The following is a 24,486-nucleotide window of genomic DNA, read 5'->3' as shown; positions in this document are numbered from 1 at the left end:
ATTCGGACCGAATGCATTTTTTTTTTTGGCCATGAGACTTCCACAAAAGATATATGTATATTTTTTATCGCTATCAGGATGTGAAAGGAGTTTAAACTTATATAACAAAAAGTGATTATGAAAAATATTGCCCACTCTAAATTTAGCTGTCTGTTGCTCAAATCAAAGTATTGTCTTCAGCCTCTGATTTACACCTTGCCTGTATCTTGTGCTGTTGTTTGATCCTTAAAAGCTCAAAAGGCCTGCACAGCACAGCCTTGTCACCCCTGTTTCCCTGTTGTGTGCCTATCCAATAGAGACCTTTGTCAAAACAATAAAAAACATAAGCAGAAGTCACATCTACAGGCAGGATCCACCTGTTGTGTCAGTGGTTGGCAACCTCACGTCAGAGAAAACAAAGTGCTATTTTTTTTGCAAGTGAGGTTTTTTGTATCATAGATGGACAAAAGCTGTGAAATAAAACTTCAATCAAGGGTGAACCTGGTGTTTTGGGTCCTAATTTAAGCATGAATTTGATTACAATGAAACACTGCCTAAATTAAAATAAAAAAAGATGTAAGCAGAAACTTATTTTCTTCCTCTATTTTGTACTAATATGACTCAGGCTGGTTGTACATGAAAATAATGGGAGATCATGTGATATCCTGTACAGGCTGAGTTACAATTTCTGAATGCACTTTTAAACAAAGTTAGCAGAGGGGAGATGAATAATGCATTTTTCTCTAATTTGGTTTATTATACAATTTTCTGGTTTAATCAGGATATTATTTTTCCATGGCAGTTAAAGAAACAGCATAATGCCTAATCATAAAACTTAACATGACCAAAATGCAAAAATAAAATGACCTGTTTCACAAAGCATTAAAACAGTAATGAAAAAAAAAAAAAAAAAAAAGGTTTCAGTCTAGACCTTGACTGAACCATGAGCCAACTTTCTCTTTACAGGAGGCAAAAACTTTCAAATGTATATTTTATTTATACAAAAACATTTACATATCCCTTACAAATGTATAACTGGTACACAGATCTCATCAGGGATCAGCGAGATCCGAAATACTGCACCACAGTGCCATAAAGTCTGAACAAAAACCGGGGCACACGCTCACACACAGTCTTCATGAGCACAAAAGTCAAGGCCATCTCGACAAGTTCCTTCTTAAACTCTTTGGCTCCGGCCACCTGGTGAAGTAAGCCCTGCACTCCATCAGATAGATGTCTGGACCATAACTGCAAATGTTAAAGGAATATTGTGAGATATGGGTGTTAAATGATGCCAGGTTTAAGGAGGAACCAGTGTAAATTTATTAGAATAAATAAACTGCTCAGAATCATTTGTCTTACCTGAGGGTCACAAGTGTCCAGTTTCTTGGTCAAGGTTTCAGCGGCTTGGTACAGGACTCTCTGCTCAAGCAAGTCTGCAATTCTGATCAGCTCTGCAGCCATTTCCCTTGCTGCCTGAGCCTGTTCAGCATCAACTGAGATGGAGATACATAAGAGCCGTGTTAACTGACATGGACAACAGCAAAAATACAGTAGTTTTAATATAACTAAAAATTAGGGATGCAAAATAATTCATCCAAAAATCTACTCAGTATCAGTCAATTTTGCATTTTGGTGAGGCCACCACTCATTTCCAATTTGTATATTTGACCATTTCTGATATCATATAACTGAAATTTAAACAGATAATGCCAGATTACGGCAAAGATTTAGCACTATTAATTGAAGTGATTTTCTCTAATGGAGGTCCCCACATTAGAATATTACATATTAACAATATCATGATTTGAGAAAAACATTTGTGTGTTATATTTTCATTGGATAAAATATTGTCTATTTATCAGCTATCTATTGAAACTCGTTCCTACCAACTTTCTAACTTTTTCCTCACAATCCTGGATTAACATCTCGCAATTCTGACTTTTTTCCTCAGAATTGTAAGATTTAAACTCCCAACTGCAAAAAGTCAGAATCTCACAATATTTTCCTCTCAGAATTGTGATATAAACTCGCAATTGCGAGTTATAAAATCAGAATTGTGTGATCTCACAATTCCGAGAGAAAAGAAATCAGTATTGAGAAATGTAAACTCGATATTGTGAGAAAAAAAGTCAGAACTGAGAGATATAAAGTCAGAATTGTGAGTTATAAGGAGATATAAACTTGCAATTGCATGAAAAAAAAGTCAGAATTGTAAGTCGCTATTACCTTTTTTTTTATTTCTTGGTGGAAACAAGCTTCCATAGTTATCAGCCATAACATTAAAATAATCATTGGTTTATTGGTATCAATTAAGGTGATCAGAAAACAGTACACATAAGATAAGAGAAAATAATAAGATAACAGTAAAAATACCTGGCAGTTGAGGCTGAACTTGATTCTGAAGTTCATGTAAAAGATCTTTGTAGGTGAGTGAGGAACTATGTCCATCGGTTTGTAAATCGCCATCATTTTCATTATAATTGTGATCATAAGGAAGATCAAAATCATCAAGTTCTCTTTTAAGTACACTATTTTGGCAGCCTTTTTGCTCAAAAAAGGAAAGGAGCAGCAGGGAACAGTGTGGAAAATTGTCAATGTTTCTGCTGCGGTCCATTGCACAAACCTGTGCTCTGCAATTAAAAGGAAAGACAAAAGCAGTTAGCCTAGTTTCATTATCTTGACAAAAACAAGACACGGTAATTATTTTCAAGTATATATACACCCTGATCGATATATAATTTACATTTATTTAATATTTCACCAGATATCATGACAAAAACAAAAGACACGGTAATGATTTTCAAGACTATATAGCCTACAGCCTGGTAAATATAGGCTATCATTTAAATGCATTTAATATTTTACCATATATATTATATGGTCTAGGGACAAATTTGTACCCAGAAGTGAACTAAACCTGACATTCACATTTGTAAAAACAATATAAAAATAAAGACTTTGTAAAACTTAATAATGTTCTCTGTTATGACAGTACTTCTTTATGCATTTGACAGACTCTTACCCAAAACTATTGCATTCAAGGTAGCCTAACTTATATACATTTTATCAGTTCATGCATTCCCTGGGAATCGAACCCATGACCGTGGCGTTGCTAATGCCATGCTCCACCCTTTAAAGGAATAGTTCACTTTAAAATGAAAATTCTGTCATCATATACTCACCCTCATGTTGTTTCAAACCTATATGAATTTCTTTCTTCTGCTGAACAGAAAGGAAGATATTTAGAAGAATATCAGTAACCAGATAGTTTCTGGGTCCCATTGACTTCCATAGTATTTTTTTTCCTACTATGGAAGTCAACGGGGTCCATCAACTGTTTGGTTACAGACATTTTTCAAAATATCTTCTTTTGAGTTCAGCAGAAAAAAGGAATTCTTACAGGTTTGAAACAACTTGAGGGTGAGTAAATGATGACAGAATTTTCATTTTTGGGTGAACTAACTTATCCCTTTAACTAGCTGCTAGCAAGCGCCTGAAAATATGAACAGTTAAATAGTGGCTAGCTGACATTATTCGGTCAATTATTGATCATTTTGGGCTAATTTTCTAAGTCTTAGTGAAGTTTAGAATACAAATGTACTTGTAAACAGTGGGTTTGGCTGATTCCCCCATTTTGTGCCGAAGATCAGTTTCAGAAGAAATGATTTTCAGATCAAAACAAAGACAGACTGAAGTCGAAATTCATCTCTAAAAGGACCACACAAAAGCTCAATGATTAATGCAGTTAAAAATAAAAATACCAGCCAGATGCAGCACATTTCTGAACATTAATATCACGTGCAGTTCTTCACTAAAAGGAAAGTTTAGTCAAAGCGAAGGAAGCGTGAAATATTGGTCTAACGTATCTAGGTAACGTTAAGTTAACGTTAAATAAACTAGAGTAGACAACTGAATGGATGTTTATATTTAAAGAAACTGCATAAAGTGTCGTGACATTATCGTCACAAACCATGATAAGGCTACGATCTCGTAGCAAAAGTACCGGGGTGTACTGATTTTATACTATATTAAGTAACATTTATTCTTTGATGCAAATGTTCAAAATCGTGTAACGTTATATACATCTTTTGAGTGAAAGAAGAAACATTCGTTACTTACGTAAACCTTCAGTCAAAATAATGGACGGTGAAGCATTATCTCAAAAAAAACAAACAAACTCAAAAAAGTGCAGTGAGAAATGAAAACCTTCAATCCTCGCGGCCCGCCTTTCGTCTTGTTGTTTTTGTATCAGTGACGCGTCACGCACGAGCCACGAGGGCGTGGCCAAAGTCTACCGGAATTTCCCACTGAAGTCTAGACGACTGTGTAGCGTTTCTGAAAACATGTTGCTAGAGATAATTCTCGTCGTTTGTTAAAAGTTAAAGAATTAAAATAAGATGTGACTTTTTTAATAAAAAAAACTATCGCCGAGAAGGCAAAGATAAGCAGACTTTAAAGTCTCTTGAAAGTCAGACTATTCAAATGAACCGCACTTTAGGAGAAAGGGGTTTTTGGAAACGAATTTCCCCTTCTGCACTTGCCAGATAAGGAAGAGTTGGCAAAACGAGACGGACAATATTTAAAACCCTCCCCTTGTAATAAACTCAAAAATGTTTCAGATTTAACCTGTACATCTTTTAAATATGCTAATATAACACACATTTAAGACATACTGGGGCGGGGCCCACTGTTTGAGAACCACTGTACTAGGACATCTCTTCTAGGAGGATCACCTGAGTCTTACTAAAAAAAAACATACCCGGTGGACATTTAATTGTTCTGCCGTCTTTATCTTGTGAAGTTTGATGTTGCTGAATCAAACATAGCAGTTGAAGGTACATCAATCAGCATCACTCAGAAAAACCATTTAAAAACTTTATTTACAATTAAAATGAACTGGTTATTTGACAAGATACATTTGCCATTCAACAGCAAACCTTAAATATGTGCTGATTCATGCACCACATAAAACAGCAGTGGCAGTGTTTGTTTTTGACACGAGTCAAGTTCAAGACAAAAAGAGGATCTGATGTGTTATTTTTACCATGACATGCTGAGTAATGCAAAAGTGTCAGACCGTTTCATTCCAGAAATACAGTTTGTAAGCATGTTGAGACAGTACATGATTCAGTGCTAGTATCCGGGGAAACCAAAGCTCATAGACCGGGCTGCATTTCTACCCACAAGCTTCCTCCCAGCTCTCGGAAGAGACCCTGGTTGGGATGACTGCTGGGGTGAGATAGCAGCCAGTCGGGCTTCCTTGAGTTCTCTAAGTAGAAATAAAAGGCGTTGCAGTAAATACCTCAGCATAAGTGATTATTTCAAGGAAGTAAACAATACAAGTAGTGCTTCCTTATGAAATAAAGTACTACAGTATAGTATAAATGCCAGATGACTCACCTTTCCAGCATAGCCGTTCTGAACTTCTCCACATTTAGCTCCTTGCGAAGCTGTGCAGCCAGTTTGCCAGCTCTCTCCTTAAGCAGTGCATCATGCCGACACAACGCAGATGCAGATGGCCTTGTAGTAGGGTCAGGATCTAACATAGTCTATCAAATACAAATGTATTGTCCATATTAGGTTTTCAGTTTTGACCTCAGAGACTGAATGTATGAATCCATGGTAAACAAAACTTCAAAACCACTAGCTCATTTAAGAAAATTCTTCAGAATTGCAGAGGACTGAACCGAAACTACATTGACCAGCATTTTATGATAGTTGGTTCTATGCCCTCTGCTGGTGGAATAAAAGTAAATAAAATACTTTTTTTAAACCACCCAAGACTAAATGAATATGAGAAATACACACCACTGTCATTTAAATGGAATTAGACTGAATGCTGATACTTTTAGTTTCAGTTCAGTCCTCTGCCCAGCCATTCTGAAGAATTATCATGAATATGCTGGTGGTTTTGAAGTTTTTTTAAAGTCTCTGATGTCAAGTAGTAAGTTTTGGGAAACTTAACCAACTTTGTCAAAACCATTATAAGGAATGCAATGAACCACTAAGATGTGCTTACTCAAACAGTACCTTTAAAAGGTCTTTAAAGGGTGCTGGTAACTCCTGGGGCAGGCTGGACAGCTCGCCCTGTCTGAGGCTATGCCAGTTGTCTCCATTCTGAGGAAGTGGTGGAGCTCCAGCAGCTAATAACAGTGTCAGGCCCAGCGCAAAAATATCTGCTTTAGGAAGATGCGTGTAGTCCTGTAAACAAAAAAAGCAAAATGCAGCCAGCAAAAAAAAAAAAAAAAAAACCCACAGCAACAGTTGGTCACATCCACAATTATCTTGTTTTGGCAGTCATTGTATATAAGATCAGTGCAGTGCAGTTTAACCTCTGCAGCAAACAAACCCTGAGAAAGCTCAAACAGATATTGTACCTCTCGCAGGACCTCATAGGCCAGGAAACGGCTATCCCCTTCCTCTACCTGAGGGCTTGAGATTGATGTTACATGACCCAAGTCACCTAAAGAACAAGGGACCCATGATATCAGCTATTAAATGATATATAAATGGCAAAAGAGTGACATTTAATAAGCCCTTCACTGATGGCTTGTTTTAACTATGTGTGCGCGGTTATTTTGTGTGCACAACATGGATAAGCCTCAACAGGTAAACATGTATGCTGTATGGACAGCTGGACAGACTTTACCATAATCAAAATTTATGCTAGAACAGCAATACGCAAAATTTGTTTGGCTGAAATAATCACGAGGTTGCTAGTTGCTGAAGAACTTTACTAAGACTAGTTTAATGTATCACCCTGAACAGCATAACGAGCTCAGTTGCCCAAATTTAAGTTAAGTTTAGGGTAAATTTAAGATTTAATATAGGTTTCGGTGAAAATTATGTTGGTGATCAGTAATTATTTCAGGACATTTATTTTATCCTATTGTGGGGCAATTTAGAGATCCATCCATGTTAGATAAACCTTCCGGATCACTAAATACCTGAATATATTGAAAACTTGTGCATTCAAGGGTTGAAAACATGGAGAGGTAAGAAGATACCAATTTTATATACAACCCCAGAGGAGGGGCTTTCATCCTCTTCTTCACTGTCTCCCTCTCCACCAGCACTCGAGCTGGGTCGACGGCAGATGAAAATATTACCTGAAAAGGATGGAAATTTAAGTATGTGCCAGTCAAAATGTCAAATTTCTCATTAAGTGGTAGAGGCATGTGAAAAACAACAAAAGAGACACGGAGCTCACTGGGTTTAATATCGAGGTGCACTAGCCCTGAGCTGTGGATGTATTTGAGCCCCATGGAGACCTGTAGGAGCAGATCCCTTAGCTCAGGAACTCTGAAATACTCCCCTTGCTCCTCCTTTTCAGTTATAGCATCATGGAGGCTACCACCTACAAGACCAAAAAAAACATTGAGAGTTAGTTCTAAAAAAAAAAAACCCCAAAAAACCCACACACACTCACATAACCATCTACATTATGTTGTATTATGATCTTCTGTCCTACCATCACAGTACTCATTTTGTATAATCATGTGGTCATCTTCAGCCCATGCAGAGTAGTATCGGACAACATGAGGGTGATGGCCCAACACCGCATGAGCATAAACTTCCTTTAAGGCCAACTGTCTGAAAAAAAAAGGAACTTGTTTTACATTAATAAGGTCTAAAATTCATCAAGGAAATCACAAAAATCTTAACCTAACTTCACACAGGGCTTAGATTAAACCAGGATTAGGCCTTAGTTCAATTAGGGCATTTAGGTTCATGGATACAAATAGGAGGTTTTCAATCAATCTATCTATCTATCTATCTATCTATCTATCTATCTATCTATCTATCTATCTATCTATCTATCTATCTATCTATCTATCTATCTATCTATCTATCTATCTATCTATCTATCTATCATCTATCTATCATCTATCTATCTATCTATCTATCTATCTATCCATCCATCCATCCATCCATCCATCCATCCATCCATCCATCCATCTAACACTGCTGCAAAGATGTTTCTAATATGACGGTTGAGGGAATGACAGCAAATTTGACATTCTCTCTTCTGCCTGCTGTAAGCCATTTCTCTACACTCTTAAAGTTTTCCAAAAGGAGCTATTCAAAGCGATGCCATAGAAGAGCCATTTTTGGTTCCCCAAAGAACCTTTCAGTGAACAGTTACAGGTTCACCCAACTATGATGACTTCTGTGTCTGAGAACCCCGGAAACATTAAAAGGGTCCATTTGGAAAAAGAAGATTATTAAGCACTGTGGCAGTGCTGACTCACTCATTGGCGGAGCCTGCAATTGGCCTGCGCGAGCGCTTGATGGCGTACATGCAACCATCCAGCCTCTTCACACATCGATACACGGAACCAAACTCGCCCCCGCCGATGCAGCCCAGCTCTAGAAACTCACTCTCATAACGTGACAGCATGCGGGATGACACTGCTGGCCTCTGAAGGCCAACAGATGGGAGACCATGTGAGAGAACACAGATTTACCAAAGCTTCCGGCGGGATTATGAAGTATTATAGACCTACTACATTAAAAGACAAGGATGACCTACTATGGTCTTTGAAACTATACCTTTGAGGGGAGGAAGAAACTTTCATCCTCTGATGAGTTCTGAGTGTCCATAGATCTGTTGAAATAAAGATACTTCAATGTAAATCCAGTTCCACAATGGGCATTGCTTATATGCAAGTACTGTTACCTTTGTGCATCATCCTCATAGTCATCACTCCTTTGGCTCTTCCTCTTGTGGTGTTCACTGTTCCTTCGCACCGTGTCTGGTGTGAAAGGGTTAACGTTCACTGAGGGCACATGGTCAAAAGCACTAGGCAGACGAAGGAATCTTTGACTGCGACACGGCTTGCTGCTAGAGCAAGGGAGGGTCGATTTAGAAAGCAAACTCTGTAAGTGGAGGAAGTTGGATGATGTAAATATAAATCTTTATAGGGTCAACTGTATATGTATTGCTCATACAAAAGTATACAGTACACTGCCATTGCATCAAAGTTCACATGAAACTGTAGAGATGGAAGATTACCTTTGGTGTACTGGGCGAGTCACAAAGCCGGAGTTTTTTCCAGGCAGCATACGGTATGGGAGAAGTAGGGATGGAAGGGGAAACAGTGATGCTCCTGGTGCGGTGGCGCTGTATCCGGGGCGTCCGACAGGGGCTTCTGACCAAAACACTTCTGTGTGCCCATTCATCAAAGCTATTGTCACTGCTGTCCTCCTCCCCACTGCTGGAGAAGTTCAGGTGCTGCTGTGCTGCATTCACAGAGGCCATTTTAGACCACTACAGTCAGAAAAAAAAAAGAGAAAAAACCTGATTTATTCTAAAGGGGTTTAGAATGACAACTACCATACTGTAAATTAGTGGTCAGCCAATGAAATACCAATGAAATATCAACAACAGGTTGGGGTGACAGATGGCCAATAAAACAACTTATATGGTGTATATGGGTTTATTCAAATTAATTATAGCAATTGAGATCTGCTGAAGTTTTGTTTACACAATATGTATTTGAGGTAAAGAGATGAGTGGCAAACATAATCAGTTATGTTATTTGATGTTATATGAGAGCAGTCTAGCTAGGCCTCTAAAGATGATTTATTATCGTAGAGCTAAATATTTACAGATTCTTCTTTCACAATATATCGCTTCCATGGTGTTATTATGCAGTTTTGAACATAAATGCAGTCCCAACTTACCCTGAAATAAGCTCACGAGCGACCACGCTTGAACTTGGCGCGTCAAAGTTAACGAGGTCCTTTAACTATGGGCGGAGTGACTCGACCATTAATTAACTCTGCTAACTAGTATCAAGCGTTTAGATTTACTCAGTAGGTGTGTTTGACTTGAACCGATCGCAACTTCACACATGAACACACTTAATGACTCGAATCTTTTGTATCTGTTCTCCGAAAAGATTTGTTATGATCCAAATAGGAAGGCAACGACGTTATACGTTTGTGTGTGAAATGAATCACGGAATAAGTAGCCTAATCAATAATTTATTTATTTAAATGTCCGTGCCTTCATATGCTTAAAGCACTATAGACTACACAAATATCGACACTTTCAGAAAACATGATTTATTTAAATAGAAAACATTTTTAAAAAGTTAAATGTGTGGTTTCCAAAACATGATTTCTGACTGTTAAGGAAAGCTAATTATGGTCGTTAAAAGTCGTCAACATGTTTATTTTAGGGGACTGCGCACACAGACAACATTATGGTGTATTTATTTTTCGGGTGGGTGGAGGTTGATAACGAGAACCCTTTTGCACCACGTGAGCGGAAGTGTGTGACATCATCAAAACAGTGTACGCCTGGGTAGCGTCTGTTACCCTGTCTGTATTACTACATTTAGGGATTTGTATCGCAACTAGCGCTATGTTCCGTTTCTTGCGTGGCGTTGGTCGCTCCGACTGACCGCTCTGTACCGAGTGCAACGACTTTGTTTATTTCTTCGATAGTCAATATCGAAAAACGCTATGGTCGAGCAGTCGGATCGCGCCCCGCTGCTGGACTGGGAGGAGGTTCCCCCGGCCGAACTTGCCCCATCAGTTCCATCACCGGAGACGGGAGATTCAATACAATCCGGTCTATCGTGTTACCCGACCGAGGGCAGTGTAGGGGTAGATATCTCCATAAACAGAAGCCCAGCGAGACCGAATAGTGTAACAGCTGTTCCAGGTGAAAGTGCACATTCTCCCTATAAACACAGCGGCCCGGGAGGAGATGCTTCTGCCACTGATGAAGACGGAGACTGCGCCTTTCATGGGCTGTCGGTCAGGGATCGGAGGATCACTGGGTCTGGATGGGAAGAAAAAGATCAGATTGTTGCTGTGTTTGTTGTGACATTCGACACCAGATCGGGTGAGGTTAATCAACAAATAACTGTAAAATGACTGACTGAGATAAAAAAAAAAATTGTATGTGGCAGTCACAAATAAGAATGTCAGAGATGATGATGATGATGAAGAGGATAATTTTTTTAAATGATATTTTTAAAAAACTAATTTCTATTTTGATTTAATAACAATAACTTTTCTGCAAAAAAATAATATAATAAAACTTATTTTATTGTCACATGACAAAATCGGCTTCCTGTATGTTAGTTACTCAGAAAGTTTTAGGATAATATAAACAATATATTTTTTATTAATTATTCTTTTCTTTTTTTGTCTCTGCTGTTTGTTCTAATAATCTAACAATGAAAGATTATGCTGAACTACTTATGCCTACACTCCTTTTTTAATTTTTTAATTTTATTTCAGACTTTTTATGAGGTTTTTATTTATTTATTGCAGTCTCCAAACCATTACACCACTTATTTTTTACTGGAAGCTACACAAAACATATCAAAATGTTTCTTTTAATTCAGAAACTGAAAACTTGTTTATCATAGATGTGTGCAATAACACCCTGTGCAATAATGTGTGTTTGTGACAGAGGCATCCTCATTTTTCCCATATGGGAGGATTTGTGTTATCACTAGTAAGGAAATAAATAGAATATGAAGTGAGAGTTGTATAAGTCATCCGGCAGACTGCTGTGCTGTTCTTACCCAGCTTCCTCTTTTGTTTCTAGGAAGTTTATCGGAGAAAGGCATTTGGAGAGTTTTTGTGTTCTTCTGCAAACACTATTTGACAAAAACCTAGTCCAACAGCTTCATAAATGTTTACATAGGCCCACATTGTGTCTTTTACAGGGAACATGATAGAATGGTGCCTACCTCAAGATGTGAATCTGGAGGGAGTAGAGTTCAAGTCAATGGCCAGCGGCTCTCATCGGATCTCAAGTGACTTCATGTAGGAATCTTATTCTTAAATCTCATTGTATTTATAAGGGGCCGAGGGCATTTGTAACATTTTTAAACTTTTCATACATAACACATAACTAATAACTGCAAAACTACCTTCCTATAATAAACATTTGATTTAACTGTGGTAAAATTAGTAAGACACACTACAATAATTTTCTGCACAGTTTAAACAAAGTTTAAGTAGGACTTACTTAATGCATGAATACATGAAATTTCTATTTCATATCTAGTGTTACATTTGCCCTGGACCTCACATTATAAAATCCTTTATGTTATCTATTTTTTATACATGTTACTTTTTAACCAACAACCTAGAAATGGAATAAATGTTTTGAATCCAAATATTGGATTGGATACTCATCCACATCCTGTTACATAAGATTTGACCAATTGTTTTGCTTTGTAATGTGTTTGTCACATTCATCAAGGTAATTTGTAATCATGGAGCAAATTGTTTGATCAGTAGTATTTTCATACTTGCATTCAAACAGGTTAATTTTGTGCACATAGCCATGTATGCAGATTAATCCAGATTAAATGTGCTTGTCTCTTTTTGTAGATATTTCCGTAAAGGCTGTTACTTCGGACTAGCGTGCTTTGCCAACATGCCTGTGGAAAGTGAGCTGGAACGAGGAGCTCGGATGAAATCTGTAGGGATTTTGTCTCCTTCTTACACACTGCTATACCGTTACATGCACTTCCTGGAGAACCAAGTCCGGTGAGTGTATTCTTGCATCACTGTTTTACCTTGTTATGTTTCCTCCTCTTACTCTTTTGCACGCATCATTACTATTTTAAGATGTTGTTATGCATTAAACATAAGCTCTGAGTTGCATGTGATGGTGATGACGTGATATCTGCGTGAAGGTATGCAAATACATTGGTTGACAGGCAGTTTCAGATTTTTTGGTCCTGAGTCTTCCATATAAGATATATATATTATTAATTGCTGAGGGCGGCACAGTGGCTCAGTGGGTTGGTCTGTCGCCTCGGTCTTTCTGTTTGAAGTTTGCATGTTCTCCCTGTGTTTGCGTGGGCTTCCTCTGGGCACTCCAGTTTCCCCCGCAATCCAAAAACATGCAGTATAGGTGAATTGGAGACTCTAAAATTTTCCGTAGGTGTGAGTGCAGTGCTGAGTAGGTTACTTACAAATTATAGTTGGTTACTGATTCCAAATTACATGACTAAAATTGTATTTAGTAGCATAATCCATTACATAACATATTTAAGATAATGTAATCTGACTACTCGGATTACTTTTAGATTACTTTTGACCTAACTTTATCACATTGATTTGAGTAGGATAATCTCGTACCATTTTAATATAAAAATACAAAGAGAAGGAAAATGTATTCCATTCTTTTTTATCAACAACATGAAGCGCATTAAATATTACATTATGGTTCATGAAGGAACTGCAGGGGTTTCTGAGTTTAATGAAAAGCTATTAAGTAATTAAATCATAAAAATGTCAAATTAAAATGAATAATTTTAAGATCAAAACAATCTAAATAAAACACTTACTAAAAAAGATACAAATATTGTATTTGTTTACCTGCATGTCATGTGACCATTAACTGACTTCAGAGAACCATAAACTTAATTTTATTATTATTTATTATTGTTTTAATTACTTATTTAATGACGTATTAAATCGCATATGGCAAGAGATGGCCCATAGAATCACCAAGAGGCAGATACGACTGAATTGGTTTATGAATGAATAAATGATTGATTATTATCAGGATGTGAAGAGAGTTTCAACCAGTATAACAAAAAGTGTTTAGAAAAAACATTGCCTACACTAGCTTTAATTCTGCAAATGCATTCTCACAGGCACCAGTTGCAGTGTCCAGGCCAGTACTCTCCACTGGAAGCTTTCTACGAGGATAAAAAGGCAGTGTTGCCCCCAGGAGGGAACGGTTTGGTCACAGCCTGCCCGACCAGCGCTCTTGGACCCATAGTCAACCGCTGCATGCACCCAGAGATGAAGGTTTGAAGATATAACCCAATATTGTCTGCCGCTAATCAAAGCTTCAGGTTTTTTAAAGATCTCTTCATTAAATATTTTTTTACGATAGTAGCTTTAGATAATTAGATGAGTTATTTTTTAGTTTCTAAAGAAATCTAGGTCAGGCCACTCAGGGAATTTGTGTTACTGATTAATCAGAGTGCATTACTTCTGCACATCCTGACCGCAGCATAAGCATGGGAGCGTTCAGTTTCGTGGAGTAAAAAAAAAAGAACTATTGTGAGACAAATTTGTCTGTGTAAAAACCACAAGATCCTCTATTGTTAAAGAAGAATTCCATATGAGGAGATAAATATGCTGACGTATACTTCAGCTCAGAACTAGATTTGGTTATATTGTTTATTGAATAAGGCCTTCAGTCTTGGAATATGCACATTCTAAATGTTTATGGTTGTCATAGTTACATAAAATTGCCAGTAAATAATAAAATGTAATGATATCAACAGCATGAAGTACTCAAAAAGTACATACAATTATAAAAAAGAAAAGAAAAAAGTAGTTCACAAAATATGAAACCTGAGGATTTTAAAGAAGATACTAGATTGAATAACCTCTTCTATTAATCAGCTAAATGGCCATAATTATTGGCTGAATAGACCTTAGTCAGGGTAGAGGCCATATTGAATTTAACAGATGAAAACGAGGCTGTGAGGGACAGTCTTTACAGTGGCACGCACTGAATAAAGGTCCTAGATCATGTGATTTTCATAACTCACAACTTTCAGAACTGTTTTATGGAGTTTTTGTCTACTGATTTAGGGAAGGAAGTTTTGTCGGCTGGACGATTGGTATGTTGTTAAACAACTGTACGATCCGTTGAACACACTGATTCTATCCCGCACAGCCTCGTTTTCATTCCTGTCAAAAAATAAATGCTGCTACCCTGACTAAGGTCTATGCCTATGAATAATTATTTTATTATTCATAATTTTCTCTATGATCTAAAAGCTGTCATACTTTTTTTTTTAAATAAACTTAAAGGACCTTTTTAATATGTGTGGTGTGTCTGTATATGTGGAGTCATTTAATTAGAAATCTGAAGCAACAAATTTTGGCACTTTCTCTGTACACCTTAGATTACACACCCGGCTGGCTGCATGTCCCAGTTCATCCGCTTCTTTGGAGAGCAGATCATGGTGCTGTGGAAGTTTGCTTTGCTCAGGAAACGCATCCTCATTTTCTCTCCTCCCCCTGTCGGTGTGGTCTGCTATCGAGGTGAGAGAGGAAAACCATTAACATGAACATTGACACATGGCTAACACTTATTTTCCAATACAAATTAAGGGTATGTTCACACTTGGCATGTTTGGTTAGATTAAAACGAACCCTGGTGCGCAGCAGATCTTTGTTTGTGTGTGTGACGGAGGGATTCTGGCCGCTGTTTTGACTCCTTTACACATTTTATAAGCTCTTCATGAATTCTTAGCTGGTCAAAATAGCATCATATGTAGGCTACGCACATACAACGTGCGCATTTAGCCCAGCACACAGCATCGTTTTGGATGTTCGGTTAGTTCTGACGCGAAATATATAATAAAAGTCGATCAATCAGGTTGTGAACATATCTCTATGCCTTTAGGTTTGGTATCTTTAGGTTTGGTGTTAAAATGCCAATGTGAACGCTTGGCTGAACAGGACTAAATGTTGTTGTTTTTTGTTGGTCCGGACCAAATGAACTAAGCGAACCGAACTACAAGTGTGAACACACCCCTAAAATAACTTGAGAATCCAATGTTACAGATTATCGACATGCACTTGCCAATGTCTTGGCATTGTCATTAGCTATGTTTCCATCCACCTGTTTTAATGCGAATTTTGGGATATCACATAAAAAAAAAAAGTGCAAGTTATTTATAAAGCACGAATGGAAACATAGCTAATGATTTGTGTATTTATTTTAATCTGTAACTTTTATTATATAATTCTGGGTGTTTTCACACTTAACTTGATTAATTTGCTATGTGTTGTTTTGCATCTATTAGTATACTGTTGCTGCTGCCTTGCTAATGTGTCCATTCCTGGGATGGGCTTGACTGTTCCGGAGTTCCGCCCCTTCTTTTACATCAACGTTGCTGACATCACTGCTCTTGAGTCTGAGGTGTCTTATGTGGCCTGTAAGTCTCTCAGTCAAGAGATGGACTGAAGTTGGCAAAATTCAAAATTCCACAGACACAAAATGGTTTAACCATTGTAAACAGTAGATGTTAAATAAGTTCAGAATGGGTGTAGTTCTTGGTTGATCCTCAAAAAAACAAGAATCTTTTCCTCCAACATCTGAATTAGTTGATAAATTCAAGAAAGAATAATGTACTATAACATAGTATTAGTAAGAATAAATCAGTGGTGTGTCTGTGAATTGCTTTTCTGATTTATTTCTATTTTTATTTGGGTTCTCAGGTACTACAGAGAAGATCTTTGAGGAAAAGAAGGATCTGTATGATGTCTACATTGACAATCAGAATGTAAAGACACACAGAGAGAGCCTCCAGCCTCTGCTTAGACTCAACAGTGCGGACCGAGAGAAGTATCGCAAGCTCTGTGAGCAGAGGTACACCAGCCTTTTAAAATCTGAGAGGCATATGAGGTGGAAAAAAAACACATGAAAACATAACTCCACAGGCATATGATGATGTTGCTATCGTTGCAGGCAGATGCTGCTGTACTCTCAGGAGGTGGATGGAGACTGCACATCTAATGAGGAAGAACTCTTCATTTTGTACGTGATGGAATTACACACCTCGGTTTATCACATCAGCAGTTTTTAGTGAGACGGAAAGAGTGTTTGGAAATGGACCAACTCAATACACTTTCTATGAAAATAGTTTAAGCTTTAAGCTTAATGAAACCATATGTATATACAGTATTGTTTGGAAAATGAAAAAATCCAATCCAAATTTATTTTTATACTTTGAATAGTTTGATTAAATAAATGCCTCTTTCTACACAAGTCTCTGATGCTCACCAAGGCTGCATTTATTTGACCAAAAAATACAGTAAAAACTGCAATATTGTAAAATTTTATTACAATTTAAAATAACTTAAATAGTATGTAAAAAGACTCATTTATACATCAAGCAACTATTTATATATATATATATATATATATGAAGAGTTCAGATGCAAAAGCCTCTAAGTGCCATCTGAAATTTTCTTCTAGAATGATCATTTTTATCAAGCTCGTATATTTAAGTTCAGTAATTTCACTTAAATAGCAATGAAAATGACCTATTAATTGTCATTTAAGTGAAATTACTGAACTTAAATGTACAAGCTTGATAAAAATGATCATTCTAGAAGAAAATTTCAGATGGCACTTAGAGGCTTTTGCATCTGAACTCTTCATATATATATATATATATATATATATATATATATATATATATATATATATATATATATATATATATATATATATATATAAAATATGTATTCGAGTGTCTAATATAATATAAATCTAAAGCTGTGGAAGCACACTGTTTTTCTGACATATGTTTACTTTTATTTTTACCTTTTTCTTGTGAAAACCAATGGAAAAATGACATTTATGTTTGCTGTAATTAATTTGATATGGAATTTGCCACTGTTTGTGATCCAGGTTCTTCATGGAACTGAACAACAGAATCTTCCAGACCCTGTCTGAGTTGGCGGCGAGCGCTGATCCTACCCTGACTGCTGAGCACGTGAGAGCCATGGGGCTGGATCCTCAGGCCGACCGCGGCTTTCTCGTCGACCTGCTGGAAATCTACGGCATCGACGTCATGCTGGTTATCGACAACCCCTGCTGCCCGTAAGACACTCTGTCTCTGGAGCCCATTTTCTATTAGGGCTACAACCCACTGCCTACTGATTACCTGCTTTCTTCTCTCTCTTTCTCTGGCTTGGCAATCTCAGGAGCCATTCCTGACACCTCTGGACCACACTGATACTGCCAACACCAACAAGGTGCAATCTGACTGCAGGCTTTTTGTGCACTTTGCGGCCAGTCAATCCAGTGACGTCTTTCTGCTTATCTGTCTGTCTTTATGTGTGCTTCGTGTCCTTCCAGCCATCTTGGATTTCTTCTCGACTCTGCCTAAGCTTGTTTCCAAAACATGATCTCTGTGCCTCTCTCTACCGCTTTTCAATCTGTGGTCTTCAGTTTTGACTTTGTTCTTCTAGCCAGTGCTGTCTGGGGTAACTGATGTGACGTCCCCACTGGATACAAATCTGCTTCACTTGGACACCAGAGAATCGGAAAAGCAACTCTCACTTCCTGGATCCTCGTGTTTTTTTTGCTGGTAACACCGGTTTGGTAAAGTTTGCTTTGAATGTCATATCTGTGTTTCTAAAGGTTTTATGGTTGTTGCATATTACACACTACTGTGATGAAGATTTTCACAATCTCTGCCACATTTTTTTTAACTTAATCATATACATGTGAACCAGTCATTTCGTTTTGGGAAAAAACTGGCATCTGTCAGTGTGTTTGTTGTGTTATTTGTGATCTATTGTGCATGAACAAAGATACACAATCAGTTTTGCTACTGTAGTTTGGCACAGAACTTATTCATGTATGTTAATAGAAATGAACGACTCTGTAGAAGATTCTCAGTCATTCTTATTTCACTCCCCAAATGTCATTTCAATGCTGTTATTACATATTGATGAAATGGAGCATAAAATGTGTTTGTTCATGCTGAATATAGGCCTTTAATCACTATCACCCTTGGTATTGAATGTAAATTATACATTTAATGCACCGGCTGATGCACAAATGATGCAAATGACACAGAAATGTTACATTCAGCTTTTTGAGTCACTTAATATGCTCTGAAGAAATGAATGTGATTCTATTCATGTCTTTGTCATCAGTGAATGCTCATGATTATCACTTGTGAAAGACTTTTGAATTTGTATATATTTGAGGTTTCTTATTTAAACGTGTTTGGGTCGATAATTTCAGAATAACAGCAGCAGACTGGCCTCACGAGGCTGATTAATTTGTGGATTTGTGTGTGTTTATATGTTCATCCTGTGAAAATCCAATCTGGATCCTTAATTAATCAAATTATTTGTAGAGCTGCATTAATATAGGCGAAATTCAAAAGAAAACATAAATGGAAAAGCATTTACTTGACCTGTTCAGATTAAAGTCACTATCCCTCTAAATGTTAACCTGCTTACAAAATAACGCATTGTGACGATTGATTTCTTAGGAACGAGTGCAGGCACTCAGGTTTGTAACAGTTGGATGGACAAAAGCTCTTTAAATTATGTTAAATAAAATATTTAAATTAACAAATAATACTGATGCTTATAACCTAGATTTGCTTAAATGTGAATTTAGTTTTTACATTTCTTATCTATCAGAGAATTTGAGAACTTGTGTATTATAAATCTGTTGGTTGGTTATTTAGTGTCTGATTGTAAATGAATGGAAAATGTATATTAAGCAGCCATGTAACATAATTGTACAGGTGGAATTGTCTGGTATTGTGTATGTGAGATACTTTTTGTGCATTATCTAAGTCTTTGTCATAATAACAAGCTAAATGAATGTTGAGTTTTACTCTACTGGTATCACAAAGCACTAGTGTAATACCTCTGTCTTACACACTACCTATACAGTTATACAAACTAACAGCATGTGTCTGTTGTTTTAAAGCCAGTGATTCTTATTCACTGCCATTTTGAAATAAACGGTTCTTTCTTTTCTATCACGTTTTGTCTGCACAGTATTTGAGGGTAGTTTTAAGACAAAACTCTCAACTAAAATCATCAAAAATGCATGGAAAAGCCTTTAAAAATAAGAGATTGATAATGTCTTTATTTCTTGGTTCATATCTGGTTAGACATTTACAGTATCTTGTATCAAGAAAATTCTAGAGCCATGTTTGCACTCCCAAAAACATTCTCTCAAAATAAACCAGTCTGGACTATAATAAGTTAATAACAGTATGACAACCTCATCCATGCTGTTAAAAAAACATACAAATGACACCATTTTTGAGACATAAACTTACTTTAACACATAAAACCACCTTTTCATTAAAGATTTAGTTTACCTAAAAATGAAAAACTTGTCATTTACTCACCCTCATGTCATTCCAAACTCGTAAGACTTTTGTTCATCCTCGAAACACAAATGAAGATATTTGAATGAAATCGGATAGATTTCTGTTCCTCATAGACAGCTACACAACTGATGCTTCAAAAAGTTCATAAAGAGATCGTAAAACTAATCCATATGAATCGAGTCAATTTTCTGAAGAGACGCGATCACATTATACAATAAACAGATTGAATTTTGGCTTTTATTCACATATAAACATTGATCAGCGAACATAAACAGAAGCTCAACGCGCGAGAACAAACCTCTCGCGAAAGCTCAAACGTGCTGCGTAACACGACAATTAACCTCACTGGAATGAATCTTGCATTTACCACAACTGATGTGTAAGATCATTAATGTTTATATGTGAATAAAAGCCTAAATTCTGTTCATATAAAGCGATCGAGTCTCGAACTAAACCGCTCAATTCATGGATTAGTTTTACAATCTCTTTATGAACTTTTTTAAACATCAAAGTGGTATTTGTGTTCTGAACGACATCTGTTTGGAACGGCACGAGTGCGAGTAATTAATGACAAGTTTTTAATTTTCTTTGGTGAATTAACTCTTTAAGGTCCATAGAACACAAAATGTTCTTGTTAGAGTGTGATGACTTTGACAACTCAAAGTTCATTTGACTCCACTGGTTTTCCAGTTTCTCTCTTGTAGTTTTAGGAAAACGTCTCAAAACATCTGCAGTCCTCTACACAATTTGTTACGTAACCAACATTATCACGGCACTGTCATCACGGAGCCTGTGCAAGCTGCTCTCTGCGCTCAGCACTGCAAAAGAACCTCAGTTTCCGTGGCAACAGTCTCACTTCCACAGACATTGCCTCATATTCCTCATTGTCAATGCCATAAAATCCGGCGCCCTCCTGTGGACAGGAGAAGAAAAGCAATAGATGAGAACGGCTGTCTCACAGCTTAGATCAATGAAGAAATCAGTTCCAAAAACTTCCAAAACACACTGACCTCTGGGAGATTGAGACGAGCAGCACTGGCTTCTATCTGCAAAGCATTTTCTATGGACTCCATTGGGTTTACTGCTTTCTTAGTCCTGCATAACATAAATCAATATTCATTCATGTCCACAAATTTATTCTTTTTATGAGACCTTATAAAAGAATAGAAAATTCTTAAGAAGAAGAATTTAAATTGAAAACATAATTATTCAAAATACAACACAAACTATACAATTTTTCATCTCACAAAAAGCTGAGTTTATTATTCATATTTATAATTTTATTGAAAAATAATAATTAAATGGATTTTTATTTTAAATTATTATTTAAAATGTACTGTTATTTATTTTAATTTACCATGAAATCAAAATGGACAGTTCTTAAGTCATGGATTATTGCAGTATTTATTATAAATGATTTATAATAATGTATTATTATAATATATAATGATGTTATAATTATAAATAATATAAGTTATTATAATATAAAATGATTTACACTAACCCCTCAGTGATGAACTGACCAACTGTGAGGGAGTCTGGGTCCAGAGTTATCAGCATAGAATCGTCCACACGCTGAAGACAGTAGACAATGCCAATCAGAACAAAACCTCAAGGCTATTTTACATTTTAGATATACAAAATATTCCAATATCGAGTGTTATGTCAGTACTCACTCTCTTCACAGGGTTCTTATTGTGTGTGCTAACTGAGAGCTCCAATGTGGAAATGTCTTTGCTCTCCCATCGCTCTGGCTCGGGTTCTACCGGTGGCTCTACCAACACAAACGGATTTAAACAAGAATGAAATACTAGATATAAACAGATACACAATAATTGCCCTGGATTGCTTAGCAATAAGTCTGAATCTGCTTTGAGACAATATCAGAGTAACATTATTCATATTACGGCTGTGTTGAAAATTTTGCTATTTTAATCAATTCTCATTTTGATGAACCTTTATTGATTAAAAAAACTGCCTTATGTGTTATTTAAATGTTTATATTAATTTTAAGCTTCAATTTTATAGTTATGTACCAACTGACAGGGTTCCCTAGTTTACAGCATTAGTTGAAAGAGATTTGTTTTTCCTTCAGAAAAATAGTCATGTACTGTATCTGATATATATATATATATATATATATATATATATATATATATATATATATATATATATATATATATATATATATATATATATATCAAAATGAATCAATATCTAATCGAACTGAATCAAAATCAGAACTGAATCTCAAGCATTGCCCAGTCCTAACTCATATGCTATGTTTTATATAAAGAAATATATTTGTAAAAATGATAAAATACCTTCTATAGGAGGGTTCCAGTAGTTCTGGAGTCTGCGGTAGATGCGGTAAAGGAGGTTGGGCCTGCGTGGGATTTCAGTGGCCAGGTCAGGTGGACGAGGTACAGGAGCCAGATAGGAGAGGGACGCCTGGTGACTCTTTGGCCACTGCTGTAGGAGAGAAGATAATCTGATTAATCCAATACTCACTAATATGTAGGCCTCGTATATGATGTACATGTAACTGAAATATGATCACTGTCAATGAAGCACTGCACTCACCTTAAGGCTACTAAACCAATGTGCGGCTCTTGTTTTCAAGGGGCCAAGGTACCAATATCTTGACAAGAGATAATCAAATTAAATCATGTTAGAAATACAAATGCGCATTTTGTATTTATTTATGCTGCGAATAAAAAATGAAGCAGAAGCATACTTGCTGATAGAAGAAGCGACGTCTCTAAATGCACCCCAACGTAAGCATAATAAAGCAAACACTGGCTGCTCCTTCTCACCCTAAGAACAGAATTACACAATCAACTCTGTGTGAAGGAATGAAAATAGTCGATGCTGTCAAATCTTAGGTTCTCTTTCAAAATGCCTGTCAAATTCACTTTTATTTGCAGAACATCCAGTGGAACCGTTTCTCCTTTCAGTATTGACAGGGTTGCTGAGGTAATGTGCCTAAAAAAACAGAAACATTTTATTACAATTTGATCACAACAAAAGAATTTTCTTTGAAAAGTGAAGTCATGAGACTTACTGTACTTTGTTGTCTGAAACTAGATGCAAACTCTGACTTAGAGAGTTACTGGAACCCAGAGGAATGAAACCGATTGGTATTTTACTGAAGTTCTCCTGTGGTTACAGCAGTTAAAATTCAGAAAACATGGTGATGTTTAATATAACTTAGTCTTAAAACAAATTTATTACTAGTAACTACCTCATCTGCTCTGCGCAGAAGGCCAGTTATCACCTGTGTGAAATACAATGCATGAAAACATGGGTCAAATACAATGCATGATTAATCAAACATTATTAAATATGCTCAAGTTGTCAGAAACCACTTTATGAAGATACTTTCGTACCTCCTGTAATGTCCCATCACCACCAGCAATGATCAGCATATCTGTTTGCTCCATCAACTCCATGAGCTTTTTCGCCTGGCCTTCATAATCAGTCTGTTACATGACAGAAAACAGATTGCAAACAATCAATAAGGTCAAAAATGCATACAAAATAGGTGTAGCCTAAAAAAAGGACCTGGGCACAGGATAATACCTTCACAATTTTAACCTCCATACCAGCCAAGTGTAAAATGGGAGCTGCATTCTTCTCGAACAAATTATTGGCTTTTCTGCAGAGAAAATGTAACTATGATGAAACTGAAATGTGGAAAAACAGAACTGATTTATTACACAGTGAGGGACATAAATCAGTATAATCGTACCCTTTACAGGCAGCAGGATTCAGAATGACTGTGGCTTTCTTCAGATGCTCCTGAGGTCCAATTGACTTATGACCAAATTCCTGTGAAACCATCAGATACAATATATTTAAATGTAGGGAACCTAACGAATCTGGGTATCAAAGTTATTATAGTTGACAAAAGCTAAAACCATATTATTTCAATGTAGGGAACCTTGAGGTTCTGGGTATCAAAATGATTATAGTTAACAAAAGTTAAAAGAATAAAAACACACACAAAAAAAGAGTGCGAGTTATTTTCAAATGAAATATTCCTTACCCTGGCCTCTATACATGCATCTCGTCGCAGCACACTTTCACTGTGAAAAAATATTAGAATTTATATATACATCAAATTAGAAAAGGGGTTTATAGATAGATAAAAGACAGAAACGGGCAGTCATATGTCTTATTATACAAACCAGTGCTTTCCATACAACCAGTGTCCTCCATATGACAGCACACACACAGCAAATGTGGACTTTTTCCAGTGATTTCTTATAGTCCGAAACACTTTCACCACCCGAGCCATTATTCTATATATACTGGCTTTCTAGATATCCCTCTGAAGGTACACTATTGCACGGCAAAACGAGTAGGACTGACTGTAGATGTTCACCGTTGACATTCCATCGTTCTCTTCTCCCAAAGCATGACCGGTGCAACAACAATATTCCTCCTCAAGGGAAATATCAGTTCCGCTTCAATTTTGTAGTAAAATGTGAACATTTCATAATTTTATATATGTGATAAAAGTTAATTTATATACCTGATATAATGATCTAATCGTTCTTGGCTTTAATAGTTAGAGACTATTTCTGTTCGTGACGGAATTATACTG

The 24,486-nt window shown here is 36.6% G+C and overlaps 4 protein-coding genes across 8 annotated transcripts; 1 reads left to right on the top strand and 3 right to left on the bottom strand.

The window, feature by feature from the left end:
• Positions 1-711: 711 nt before the first annotated feature.
• Positions 712-4,542, bottom strand: bida (BH3 interacting domain death agonist). Its single transcript, XM_079874760.1, has 4 exons — positions 4,102-4,542; positions 2,356-2,612; positions 1,342-1,475; positions 712-1,227 (listed from the first exon to the last, which is right to left on the bottom strand). The coding sequence occupies exons 2-4, from the start codon at positions 2,594-2,596 to the stop codon at positions 1,039-1,041; spliced, it is 564 nt and encodes a 187-aa protein (XP_079730886.1). The 5' UTR covers positions 2,597-2,612; positions 4,102-4,542; the 3' UTR covers positions 712-1,038.
• Positions 4,543-4,843: 301 nt separating this feature from the next.
• wee2 (WEE2 oocyte meiosis inhibiting kinase) lies at positions 4,844-9,785 on the bottom strand. Of its 2 annotated transcripts, none has more exons than XM_079873538.1 (12): positions 9,670-9,785; positions 8,999-9,253; positions 8,663-8,862; positions 8,536-8,590; positions 8,235-8,404; positions 7,454-7,575; positions 7,193-7,339; positions 6,990-7,091; positions 6,360-6,445; positions 6,013-6,183; positions 5,383-5,531; positions 4,844-5,251 (listed from the first exon to the last, which is right to left on the bottom strand). In XM_079873538.1, exons 2-12 carry the CDS (start codon positions 9,242-9,244, stop codon positions 5,116-5,118), a joined length of 1,584 nt encoding a protein of 527 aa, XP_079729664.1. In that variant the 5' UTR covers positions 9,245-9,253; positions 9,670-9,785; the 3' UTR covers positions 4,844-5,115. The 2 variants fall into 2 exon arrangements, with proteins under 2 accessions (XP_079729664.1, XP_079729665.1); XM_079873539.1 differs by lacking the exon at positions 9,670-9,785 and adding an exon at positions 9,595-9,652.
• A 471-nt stretch (positions 9,786-10,256) lies between these two features.
• On the top strand, positions 10,257-19,516 carry dennd11 (DENN domain containing 11). 3 transcript variants are annotated; one of them, XM_079873540.1, is made up of 10 exons: positions 10,257-10,840; positions 11,676-11,775; positions 12,349-12,507; positions 13,626-13,782; positions 14,898-15,036; positions 15,804-15,935; positions 16,219-16,369; positions 16,469-16,537; positions 17,417-17,608; positions 17,980-19,516. In XM_079873540.1, the coding sequence occupies exons 1-10, from the start codon at positions 10,456-10,458 to the stop codon at positions 17,996-17,998; spliced, it is 1,503 nt and encodes a 500-aa protein (XP_079729666.1). In that variant the 5' UTR covers positions 10,257-10,455; the 3' UTR covers positions 17,999-19,516. The 3 variants fall into 3 exon arrangements, with proteins under 3 accessions (XP_079729666.1, XP_079729667.1, XP_079729668.1); XM_079873541.1 differs by having other exon boundaries at positions 10,261-10,840; positions 17,984-18,984; XM_079873542.1 differs by having other exon boundaries at positions 10,261-10,840; positions 17,713-17,990.
• agk (acylglycerol kinase) lies at positions 18,375-24,485 on the bottom strand. 2 transcript variants are annotated; one of them, XR_013821459.1, is made up of 16 exons: positions 24,068-24,327; positions 23,926-23,965; positions 23,629-23,708; positions 23,460-23,535; positions 23,267-23,359; positions 23,122-23,154; positions 22,942-23,036; positions 22,793-22,862; positions 22,615-22,694; positions 22,461-22,518; positions 22,202-22,349; positions 21,554-21,651; positions 21,382-21,452; positions 20,888-20,972; positions 20,291-20,790; positions 19,609-20,111 (listed from the first exon to the last, which is right to left on the bottom strand). XR_013821459.1 is itself a non-coding variant. In XM_079873543.1 (15 exons), exons 1-15 carry the CDS (start codon positions 24,175-24,177, stop codon positions 20,659-20,661), a joined length of 1,269 nt encoding a protein of 422 aa, XP_079729669.1. In that variant the 5' UTR covers positions 24,178-24,485; the 3' UTR covers positions 18,375-20,658. The 2 variants fall into 2 exon arrangements, 1 of the variants encoding a protein (XP_079729669.1); XM_079873543.1 differs by having other exon boundaries at positions 18,375-20,790; positions 24,068-24,485.
• Between the last annotated feature and the right edge of the window lies 1 nt (position 24,486).

The sequence above is a fragment of the Squalius cephalus genome, assembly GCF_949319135.1.
Source record: "Squalius cephalus genome assembly, chromosome: 6".
NCBI classification, from domain to species: domain Eukaryota; kingdom Metazoa; phylum Chordata; class Actinopteri; order Cypriniformes; family Leuciscidae; genus Squalius; species Squalius cephalus.
This window is presented reverse-complemented; position numbering and strand designations above follow the sequence as displayed.

Coding starts and splice junctions, on each gene's coding strand:
- dennd11 (XM_079873540.1), top strand. CDS start 10,456: ATGGTCGAGCAGTCGGATCGCGCCCCGCTGCTGGACTGGGAGGAGGTT. Junction 15,037..15,803: donor CGGTGTGGTCTGCTATCGAG/GTGAGAGAGGAA, acceptor TGCATCTATTAG/TATACTGTTGCTGCTGCCTT. Junction 15,936..16,218: donor TGAGGTGTCTTATGTGGCCT/GTAAGTCTCTCA, acceptor TTGGGTTCTCAG/GTACTACAGAGAAGATCTTT.
- agk (XM_079873543.1), bottom strand. CDS start 24,177: ATGGCTCGGGTGGTGAAAGTGTTTCGGACTATAAGAAATCACTGGAAA. Junction 23,709..23,925: donor ATGCATGTATAGAGGCCAGG/GTAAGGAATATT, acceptor ATGGTTTCACAG/GAATTTGGTCATAAGTCAAT. Junction 21,652..22,201: donor CTGGAACCCTCCTATAGAAG/GTATTTTATCAT, acceptor TTGTGTTGGTAG/AGCCACCGGTAGAACCCGAG.
- bida (XM_079874760.1), bottom strand. CDS start 2,596: ATGGACCGCAGCAGAAACATTGACAATTTTCCACACTGTTCCCTGCTG. Junction 1,476..2,355: donor AGTTCAGCCTCAACTGCCAG/GTATTTTTACTG, acceptor TCTCCATCTCAG/TTGATGCTGAACAGGCTCAG. Junction 1,228..1,341: donor TGGACACTTGTGACCCTCAG/GTAAGACAAATG, acceptor TAACATTTGCAG/TTATGGTCCAGACATCTATC.
- wee2 (XM_079873538.1), bottom strand. CDS start 9,244: ATGGCCTCTGTGAATGCAGCACAGCAGCACCTGAACTTCTCCAGCAGT. Junction 8,591..8,662: donor TATGAGGATGATGCACAAAG/GTAACAGTACTT, acceptor TTATTTCAACAG/ATCTATGGACACTCAGAACT. Junction 8,405..8,535: donor GTTTCTTCCTCCCCTCAAAG/GTATAGTTTCAA, acceptor GTTGGCCTTCAG/AGGCCAGCAGTGTCATCCCG.